At 30.3% G+C, this 11,884-nt stretch overlaps 1 protein-coding gene across 1 annotated transcript; it reads left to right on the top strand.

The window, feature by feature from the left end:
* Window positions 1-7,334: 7,334 nt before the first annotated feature.
* LOC120068010 (protein TILLER ANGLE CONTROL 1) lies at window positions 7,335-10,978 on the top strand. The gene is made up of 5 exons (XM_039019670.1): window positions 7,335-7,434; window positions 7,581-7,626; window positions 7,804-8,432; window positions 9,320-9,467; window positions 10,735-10,978. Exons 1-5 carry the CDS (start codon window positions 7,429-7,431, stop codon window positions 10,746-10,748), a joined length of 843 nt encoding a protein of 280 aa, XP_038875598.1. The 5' UTR covers window positions 7,335-7,428; the 3' UTR covers window positions 10,749-10,978.
* Window positions 10,979-11,884: the final 906 nt, after the last annotated feature.

The raw sequence follows: 11,884 nt of genomic DNA, 5'->3' as shown, positions 1-11,884 counted from the left end.
ATGTCATTCTATACCTATATGCAACAATAACAACATATAAACACACTACATGTATCAAAAAATTAATCAAATGACTCCAACTATTTACAAACAAGTATAACATGATATCAATTTCAAACAACAAAAAGCATTAAAACATTATCATTGATAGAAACTTATCAGCAATAGCCACTATTTGACTATCATTGATAGAAATATATCAATGATAGCAACTGATGACCCATTTCTCAAATTAAAAGCTATAACTAATAGCAGTATCACTAATAACAGCTATCAATAATAGCAACTGATAACACATTTCTCGAATTGAAAGCTATCATTGATAACAGCTATCAGTTGCTATCACTAATAACAGCTATTAGTGATATTCACCTATAGCAGAATCACTAATAGCAACTAGCAGCTATTAGTAATAGCAATTGATAGAACATTTCTTAAATTGAAAGTTATCATTGGTAGCAATGTCACTAATTGTAGCTATCAACGATAGCAACTAATAACATACTTCTCAAATTAAAAGTCATCATTGATAGTAGCTATCAATGATATTCACTAATAGCAGCTATTAGTGATAGCAACTGATAGCACACTTCTCAAATCGAAAAGCTACCACTGATAGCAGCTATTAGTGATAGCTATCGATAGCAGCTCCAGTCACTGATAGCACATTTCTCAAATTGGAAGCTATAGTTGGTAGCAGCTATTAGTGATAGCTTTTAATTTGATAAAACTTGAAAGCAATGTGTAAAATGGTGGTTGAGACTTGAATTCTATTTATGTAACGAGTCCTATTTTTTATTTTCGATAATGAAAATTTTCTAATTTTAGAATTTGATGGCAGGATTGAATAGTGGGTTTTGTTTCATAGATGTGAATATTTAAAATATATAAATTTCTTAGATCTTTTCGTTTTCTATGATATTTATGTTTTTTTCCCTATTATATTCATCTTAAACTTCAATTATTCTAATTAGTGCATTAATTTTAAACGAATATTGTATCAAGAACGATAATATATTTATTCAATTTATCCTTCCTTTAATTGTGAGTACCATTATCTCTTTAAAAAAATAAAGTTCATGATCATACGCACATGCATATGCTTCAATTAAGCAAGAATGAAGCAACTATTATAGGTTCAAATTTATCTATTTAAGATATTTTTATTTGTTCTAAGGATGTTTAGATTCAAATTTTCACTTCGTAACGCTCTAGTTCAAGATTTGGATTACGATTCAAAATATGGATAGACATTTTCTTACATCTCAATATGGATTCTTTCAGTATATTTTTTTTTAAAAAATTAATGCATTGTAAAGAAAAACAAAAAAATTATATAAAATGCATCCAACCTATTCTCAAGAATTTCAAGAGTCAAACTTCCTACTTTTGAGTGTGAAGCAAGATATTCTAAATAAATTGAAAATGCACTCTAAGGTTAAATGAGTTAAACTTGTTATATTAGCCAAGTATAGAATAAAAAGTTTAGCTGAGATTAAAAAGCTTGCTTTACTAATATTGACACTCAACTAAACAAAGTGAGATGAAGATTGTTTCAAGTTATGGCCAAAGAAAGAGATGTTTGTCGAACTCAACTTGAATCTATGCGTTGAATACAACTCATTGGAAAAGAAAGGAAGTGTTATATATGACTAGTGAGGGAAAATAATGGATGATCTTTTGACCAATTATATGCTCTAATGGATGAGGAAGAAAGATTCAATCAAATACAGTAACAACTTTGACCAACAAAATGAAACATCATTTCATTGACAACAAAGATTAATAAAGAAAAATACATATCTAGCAACGGTCTATTGAAATTTATAAATATAGCAAAAAGATATATTATGTATAATTTAATTAGAGTTGTCCTAGCTAAGTCGCTATAAATAAGATCTTATGGATTAAAGCCGATGATGCCTAACTATAAAGAAAAGGTTTTTTTTTTTTTTTTTTTTTACAAAAATTCTCTCTTAGGTTCTTGTTTGAATTGTAGTAAAGAAGATTTTATTGAAAAATTTAATTATATATCACTAACATTCACCGAAGACAACATTAAAAAGATTTGAATACACAATTTCCCTGGATCACTTACTCTGATACTATTTAAATCACTAATTGACTCAAAAGATTAAGTTAGTGGGTAAAGACAAAATTTATATATCACTAGCAAACCTCAGAAAAAATCTCCATTGAATTTCAAGGTGTATAATGCTTAAACCATACTTTTTAGTTTAATTCTTAATGAAATCAAAGAAGATCCATTGCTTCTACATGGGATTAAGTTGTTATTCCCTTCGTGGAGTTGAAATTATTTACAACACTAAAATTAATTTACTAAGATGATATTAACTTTTTCTCTAACCCTTGACATTTTGTATCATTTTTTTTCTCTTAAAGAACTTTCAATTTAATATTTTGATAAGTGTGATGTTGCAATCTAGCTTTATTTATTTATTTTTTTTAACAATATATTAGAGGTTGAAGGATCAGTAGATACATCAAGATATCTCAACTAGGTTGACATATCTTTAACGTCCTCATCATCATGCCCTTGATTCCAAAAGTAATGCATTGCTCGAAAAATATATACAGAGGGAGCTGGAGGAAGCTCAATGTTCAAGACAAAAGGAGGAGAGGTTAAAGAAAAACCTTTCAATTTAGAGAAATAGAATACAAGATATATAATATCTTTCCAAAGGGGATTAGAGGTTTTTTCTTCATTTCGAAATGTTTTACAGTTTCATTGCAGCCAGATGCATCGCAGACAAGCAGCTATCAAAGGTCTACGAAATTTGGGATTCCATATATTGTTCTTTGCAAACCATAGATCACAAATGGTAATTAGTTTGTCCTCAGCCAAAGCAAAAGATGTAGAGTGTTGGATGTTTAAGAGTCCATCGACATTCCAATGATGTAACCAGAAGAGTGTGGAGTTACCATTGCGAACAAATCTTTGTATTTTGTTGATAACCTTGCTACCAAATTTAGAGATATGAAACTAGGGGGCCCTCGAGCTTTCGAACCTACAAACATCTGGTATGATCTGAAGAGAAGGGGTATCATATTTACTATCAATTAGCAATTTCCACAAACTATCAGGCTCCTTGAAGTGACGCCAAATCCATTTACGAAGAAGAGCCTCATTTGTGATTTTGAGTTAGTCGATGCCAAAGTGACCCTTGTCTTTTGGTAGAGTAATAAGATCCACCATTCTTTACTGGTCCTTCTCAAATAAAATCTCTCATCAGCTTCTCAATAGCTTTACAGACAGAGATTATAGGGGTTTAGATCATAATAGGTAGAAAGATTAATGAGCACGGCTTGTAGCAGGGTCAATTTACAACCCTTTGATATATATATGTATACTTCCAAGACTCAAATTTTTCTCAATTTTCTTGATGATTGGAAACTAAAAAGCAGGGGATTTCATACTACCTATTAAAGAGCCATACCCAAATATTCAATGGAAAGGGTAGAGGATCTAACCCCCCAATCTAGCTTTACTCTTAAACTTGGATAAGTGTTGTAATTTTTACTATCGAATAGAATTTTATTTTTGGAGTATAATTTAATAAAAGTGTTGGAGTTCTAAATTGGCTATATTTTTTTAAAAATGTTTAGGGTTTTCATTGCTCTGTTTGGTGGTTGTCTCAGAAAATGTCCCACAGGATATTTCTCAAGATGCTAATTCTATAAATTATTTGTTTCCTTATATAGAATATTCTATGATTTTATTTCTCTGGGATGTTTTCCTTATTTATGGTTTGTCGAATTTGAATGGGTATTTTTCTTCCTTCTGTTGTGCCTATTTAAGGATAAGATGTTGTCATGCTTGGAACATCGCTTCTGTTTTGTGTTTAGTGAAATTGTATGTTGCAGTCGAACGATAGAGTGCCTTGTAGTTTATCGAGTTTGTGAAGCAAGAAGTTCAAACTGTATTTCGTGGCATGTTGTATCATGGTTCTTGAGGTTTGAATCAATCTTGAAAAGAGATCCTTGACCTAAAGAGGAGCGTAAGGCATTTTAAAAATAAAAAATTGTGACATTTACAGTCCTAAGAAAAATTGTTGCATAAAACTTTGAAAAGCGTAGTACAAAGTTATAAAAACTTCACTTCCTAAAATGGACCTAGCCGAAATGAGGTTATTTTAACATTTTAAAAATAAAAAATTGTGAGATTGCTACGTTGTCTCTCGGGTTTGACACTGTCAACTTATGTGCTCCTTGACTTCTAGGGTTGAAGTGTTGTATGTTCAATCACTACTTTCAGGATTTCAACAAGACGAAAACGGTAGTATGCTTCTTCCATCAATTGTGTATGATGGCATCGTGATACTCTCCTGCAACGTCAACATTAAAATAATAAATAAGGATATGTTTACTCAAACAAATATTTATATTTGCTTTCACCAATGAAGATTGTGATTGCTCTTACGTTTGTCAATTGTCTCACTTTTTTTCCTCTCAAATTTATTATATCCTTTTCTTATAGATGATTTTTAAGTAAGCGTTTAAAGTTAAGAAAGTTAGTTGGTCATATAGATACGTATTAGTTAATTTGAAATCTATATTTAATCATATTTTTAAATAAGTTAGACGATGGGATTGTTAGTTGTATCATCACCATATAATTTTTGTCGTCAATATAATTTAAAGGATAAAAAGGGCCCAACAATGTTTGAAAGATGTAACTATTCCCACAAACAGTTCCTTTATTACTAATCAGATTTGATCATGATAAATGCTATCTTCTCATTTTATATAACAATCTTTCAATTCATATAATCATTGTCCAATAAAATATTAATAAACTAAAAAAATTAAGTTAATGGTTTTAAATGGAAATATGTTAAAAATATTTTCAAATATAGCATCTTGTCAATATCTATTAATGATAGACAATATTAAATATTGATAGTGTTTAGGTATTGATAGATATCTATTAGTATTTATAGACACTGATAGATGTCTATTAGTGATAGACTCTAATAGACAAAATTGTAGCAAAATGTCACTATCTATTAATGTCTATCACTATCAAGTTTATTAGTATCTATCACTGATGAACAGTGAGTGATATTTTGCTATATTTGTAAATAAGTTGGCTCATTTTCTTGAAAACAATAGGAAAAAAATAATTACCTTTGTTATATAATTAAATTTTTATTCATAAAAAAATATTGTTGATCTTTGAACTTTTGAAAGCGATAACTTAGTCTTTGAACTTTATATTGTAATAAATAAGTCCATATATATACTTTCGAACTTGTAAAAAAATTAATTCCTATCATAAAAATTTCGTCAAAATTAAATGTTTTTTGTTTTAAGAAAAACATATGTGACAGTTTAATTGGGGCAAAAATTGTACATATTAAAATTAAAAAGAATTTAAAATGTGGGGATTAAATCATTATAAATGAGATTCAAAATTGTTATTACCATAGCTTTAGGAACTGAAAGTACTTTCTAAACTTTTTGGTTCTTCGTACCACAAGTTTGAAACTACTTATCCATACTAATTTATGGTAAAAACAAATAACCATTTGGATATATGTAACTTTGTGGATAAGGTGCCTAAAATACCATCAGAAAGGTATAATTGTTACAAATAACCATTTGGATATATGTAACTTTGTGGATAAGGTGCCTAAAATACCATCAGAAAGGTATAATTGTTGTAGTATCTTTTTCATACAATTTGTTTGTCATTATGTACATAAAAGATTTTAGGCTAAATGAAAAGTAAACCTCTTTTTCTCTAATAATTATTTGCTACAAATAAATTCATTCTTCTTCTTTAAGGTATGCACATTTGTTTAGTTAAGCAAATGTGAAGTGGGGATGTGGACATTCTAGCTACCTCAGTAAAATAAAGAGAGGTATAAATTTTTAACCACCACGATGTTAATGTTGCGTTACATTCTTTGTTGAGGATCTCATACATTAGAAGAATCAAGAAATCTCATAATGTTTATTAAATACATGTACCGTGATTCTCATTGTAAATTAGTTTTTAGATAGAACCTTATGTTATCTAATACGATATCAAAGCCCATTAAACTCAAATGGACATTCAGTTTAAACAAATTTTGAATCTGATCTTAAAAAAAAATTAGGTGAATAAAAAATCACGTAACTAGTGTCTTACAACATGCTCTTATGCAAGGTATAACAAGATTCATCACAAAAGTAAACAGCAAGATAAAGATACAAGAATTGGTAATAAGTTCGATGCAAGATCACCTGATTGTCCATTGAAAAGAAACTTCATTAAATGAAATAGTTCAATAATTACAACATAGGTTCTTATATGTTAGAACCATCTAACAGCGACTCACGCTAAGCCAACTTCTATATTTCTACTTGGACTCTAAAGTACGGGATCCCTTCACTTCTATCAATGCTCTAACTCAAACATGCATTCAAGGCATTCAAGATCCCCTCAAAAGAAAAACACTCAGGTTTCCTTTTAAGTATAAGCTTTACATTGACTTCAAATCTTATGTCCACAAATGCTTTCTTATCAAGAAACAAAAGGAAGCTTTACATTAAGCTCTCAACACACAAGTTACACTTTCAGATTTCAATAAATACCACGAAACACAAATAACCATGAGACTCGAAAACATGACCTCTATACTTCTTAAGGGAAAAGTCGTCACAAAACCTTTTCAATGATGGCAATATAAATATCAAAACCCTTAGAAGGGTTATGATGAAAATATCTCTAAAATGGTTGAAAGGAAAACACCATAGAAATTCTACACCAAATAAGGAAATAAACTTTCCAGATGCAACCAGCTTGTCGAAACACATAATGCTTGACATTGTGTAGAACATTTGTCTGAAGAAAAAATATAGCCAATAAAAAATTACAATTATACAAGAAAAAATAGTGAAACTAAAAATACATCATCTTGAAAAGATACGTTGAAGATTCCATATTGAAAAAATTAAGGGAGTACATGACTTTATAATGTTTATAAGATGCGTGAATTACTTCTCTCATTGCTAGTTGATTTTGAGAAACAATTCATATTATTTAATACTTTTTCGTTTGGTAAAATGGAATTTCAGATGGTAATGCAATGTAGGGTGGGAAGCAAGAGAGAGGAATGCATATATATATATAAATTATATATACTATATATAATATATATACATAGAAGAAGAAATGATTCGAAGAATTTTGGAAGATCGATGAAGCCAGAAAGAGAGGAACATAGTGGCTGGTCAAACATGCCATACAGCCTACAAACATGGCTTCTTCTTTGGACCCACTTTTCTTCCACACATGTCTTCTCCTTATGCCCCCTTCCTTTTGGCCCCCTAATCCCTTTTAGCCTTCCCTTCCCCCTTTCATCTCCCTATAATCATTTCCCATTCCTTTCTTTCTTTCTAACTCACCAACTTTCAACAAAAATGAAGGTCTTTACATAATTAACAACCTCTCCTAACACTGCATTTCATATCCTTTCATTCTTATCATTCTTATTATTCTTCTTCATTCTACTACATACTCTTCTTGATTAATTTAATCCACCACTTTCTTGTTTTTGCTTTCCTTCCTTCAGATCTTCAATTGGGTGCACAAGACTTTTCATCATACTCTTCTCAAGGGTTTAATTTCTCTCTCAATTTTCTCTCATGTTATTGCATTATTTTCTTCATTCGGGTTGACTTGGAAATTTCTCATACACATGAAACCACAAAAAAAAGAAAAAAAAACATTCATATCTTTGTATCTTATCTGCTAAGTTATGCTCCGATTGAAAAATTGAGTGTTTTATTTTGCAGAGGGTTTTGCGCAAAATGGGACGAAGAAGAATGAAAGTTCAGGCATTAATGAAGTGGATAGGCATGCATTGTTGAAGCAAGTAGAGTTTGATCATGTGGAAACGCTTCATGACTGGAGAGATGGCATTCTCACCATTGGCACATTCGGGTTCGAATCATTGAAGCCTTCGAACGAACAGAAGGAATATCTCGTGCTCGAGAGTGAAGAAGACGACTACGAGGACAAGGAAGAAGAGGAAGAGAAATCGTTGGTTAACGATGAAGATGACGACATTATCGGTTACTTGGAAGACGAAGAGCTAAACCCTTTGATGTTCACAGCATTTGGACACAAATCAAAGGATGTATGTGTTGAGAAAGGAGAAGATTTGATCATTGGAGCTTATGAATCGAAATACAGTGGGATTATGGAGATGGAGAATGAAGAGAAGAAGAAAAAAGGGGAGAGGAGAATCACACTGGCAGACTTGTTCTTGGCTGATGCAAGAGATGTGGCAAAAGCTCTTGAGGATGATAAAGTGCTTCAAAAGAAAACAGCTGATGTGAGAAGTAAGAGTGGCCTCTCCTTTGCCAAGAAGCTTATCCCTCGAGTTAAGGAGGATTCACATCCCATTAAGAACTTTCAACGAGTGAGTAACCTTGTTCTTGTTGGTCTTTTGTGGTTTTTAGAATGTTTTTTTCAAAAACCAAATGTTTGTCAGCTAGTTGGTCTGCATTTTTTTTTTCAACAAACTACACAATGAAAATATTATAAAATAAAATAAAAATTTGTCACATGAAAAATTGTGATTACGAAACTCATGTGAAAAATTGTGGTTACACCACTGAGCTAAGTGACAAAAAAATTAGGAGGCAGCAGCCGAGCCAGTAGACAAAGTATTATTTTTCTTGTTAGAAGGATAAAAGGTGGGTTGTATTTTTAATTAATTAATTTTTTTTTTTTTTTTTTTTTTTTTTGTAGTTTTGGGAAATATAGGTTAAAAACATATGTTTTAAAATTTTAAAGATAATAAACTCGGGATGGCTTTTTACAAGTTTTTCCGACTAAAATGGTCGAGTTTTGTAGGCTTTAGGGTTTAGAGATAATAATCTTGGGATGACTTTTTGGGTTACTATTCAAACAAAATTTTTTAAATACATTCATGTCTAATATTTTTTGTTCCAAACAAAATAAAAAAAGTTAAAATTATTTCTTGAATTTCAAATCTCAAGATTTAAATCATTTCTTAAACATTCTTAATTTCAAATGGTGGGTTAATGTTCCATAATTCTAAAAATTCACTTGAAATAATAAAAAAAATAAATAAATAAAATTTCATTTAAAGAAAAAGATCCCAACAAAAGCAACCTGAAAATTGTTCATCGAAAGTACAAAACATGCATGTTGTAATGTTTATATGCTCAAAAGAGAAAAAAAAAGTGTTATAGGACAGCAAAATTGAATTTATTTACTACCAACAAAAAGGAAAGAAATGATGGATTTAATGACGTATTGTATGATGCAACGCGTATGCAGTTGATGAGAAGGATGCTGAAGAAGAAGATCCACCCAGAGATTGAAGACAAGATCAACAAAGCATCACCTGACCTAACTCACCAAATAGGAATGCCCAACAATGGAGGATTTGAAACCTTTGAATCTCTCTCTCTTCTTCCAACTCAAGGTAAATTATACATACTCCTTTCGTCTTAACATCGGATTTTCGTGTGATCGTACCAATACTAATATATTGGATCTCATCAAAAGCGTACTTGTGCGAACATAGTACTAACTACTAAATTGAGTGACCCTCGTTTTAAACAAATTTTAAATTAATATTGAGTTTTTTACTTAACAAGAAATAAAAAAATGGGAAATAGGAATGTTTCTAAACTACTCCTTAAGTTCTCAACCTAGGTTAAGGTTATCTTGGAGTTTATTCCTAAAGTCTCGTTGGGTAAAGATTTCAATTTTAGTTTTCTGTTTTAAAAATCTATGTTTATCTCCTCTTGTTTTTTCAATTTATCGGTTTCACGTTTTTTAAAGAAATACTTAACCCCTAGCTAAATTTTAAAAATAAAAATAAGTTTTTTGAAACTTTTTTTTTTTTTAAGTTTTCAAAACAATTTGAGTTTATCAAATGGAGCCAAAATATTGAATTAGACTGATGGTTATTTTGAATGAGACTAATTAAAACACAAAATCCACCATCATTGAAAAAATGAGATGAAAAACAATCAAACCGATCAAAATTGAGTCAATTTCTGTCTATTGGTCTCTAATAATTACCCAATTGGATCATTTCAAATCCAAAATACATTGTTTCATTTGATTACAGCTAATTCAACTTTAGTTTTAACCCAAAATCAAAATAGACAGATTCACCTAAACTCATATCCAAAAGACTAAAATTTCCACTAATCCAACAACTTAGCATAGGGTATCGTGGTGAAACAATTAAACAACAATGTAGGCCCTAAAAATATATTTGAATCTTTTTCACAAATTTCAATCAAGCTCTATGATCAAATGGGATTGAAGATTTACTTGCATATCACATATAGAAAAAGTTTCATTACTGTCCTTTTATTTTATCCATGTGACATTGAAAGTGAATGGGTCCATGTAATCACAAACAACCCAAAAGCAAATTCCAAGTAAGAAGCAGTCAAACAAATCGGTCACAAATCTTTTCCTATCATACAATTCGTGCTATTAAATGCAAACTCATATAATCTGGTGGGTTCTGACATGTTTAGTAGGGAACTAAATTATTTATTTACTTTTCGAAAATAAAGCATGTTTGGATTGACTTTTCCTGAATTTAAAAATAATCAATGAAAAATTCGTTAAGTAATTGGAAAATAAATCTAAATAAATCCTTAATTTCTTTTTAAATATTTTGAATTTTTTAATCATTGATTGGTTTTTTTGTGTTTCTTTATGTGCAGATGCAATTGTCTGATGGATTTAATTAATAAGTGTCTTTTAAGTCGTCTCTGATTGTTCAGAGTTGTGCTTAATTATCTCTTATGGTAATTGTTGAAAACAATGTTGTTTATTATTATTATTATTATTATTATTTTTGTTCGTTAGGTGTTGTATATGAATCTTTAAATTAAGACTACTTGATTATCTGTTTTGTAAGTTGTTTTGGGATTAGCAAACAGTCATGGAAGTGTGGTTTGTCGGTCAGTTCTTGGCGTTTCCTTTAGTTGGTCAAATTATTCATTTTCAATCAATATATGTTCATTATTCATTTTTCACTTTTTCATAAGCCTGATCGAGACGATTTTGTCATGCAATTCATATTGTATAAATTTAAAACTAAATATTTGTAGTATTTCGCAGTAGATCGAATCGAACAACATAGGACCTATAGATATTTTCTGGTGAGCTAATAATCCAATTTAAAGTGGAGAGGGGGATTTGGAATTAGAAAAAAAGTCGAGATGTGATAAAAGTAAAGGGTAACAACATAATCTCACTAAATCATTTAGCTTAGAAGAAGGGGTTAATATGATTGCAATTCCACCTTAGAAACTAAAAATAGAACTATTTGAAATGCAAGCACATGACCGATTTACATAACGAAGTCAACTCGGTTGAAAAACCAACTTGTTAGAAAAGTCGAGCAAATACCCAACTAATAATTAAGACTTAACGCCTCAATTAAACCAAAAGTTGGTGTATTGGGGCACCATCGTTATCCGTGTAAATCAAAATATTTGGATTATGCTTAAAAGGCATACTACCAAGATGGTTAATAATCTGAATAGCAGAATTTAATTAATTGATTTCTCTCTAATGTTAAACTGGTCATGCAAATATGAGTTTTGGAACAACTAACAAAAAAAAACATCAAGATTTATCTAATGCTACTTGGTAACCGAAACGTGACTTTTACGGTCATGCAACGACTTTTAGCTATTAGCTAGATATCCATTTATAACTAGATCGACGATGTCCATTTAAAAACACATAATAAAGAATAAGAACGAGGATAAAAAATGCTAGAAATATATTGAAATGCCTTGAATTATTTATCTAGTAGTCCAAATGACCAAGACTAGGATCTTGGCTAACTCTACTAGCGTCTTT

This window comes from Benincasa hispida, chromosome 12 (assembly GCF_009727055.1).
Source record: "Benincasa hispida cultivar B227 chromosome 12, ASM972705v1, whole genome shotgun sequence".
NCBI classification, from domain to species: Eukaryota; Viridiplantae; Streptophyta; class Magnoliopsida; order Cucurbitales; family Cucurbitaceae; genus Benincasa; species Benincasa hispida.
This window is presented reverse-complemented; position numbering and strand designations above follow the sequence as displayed.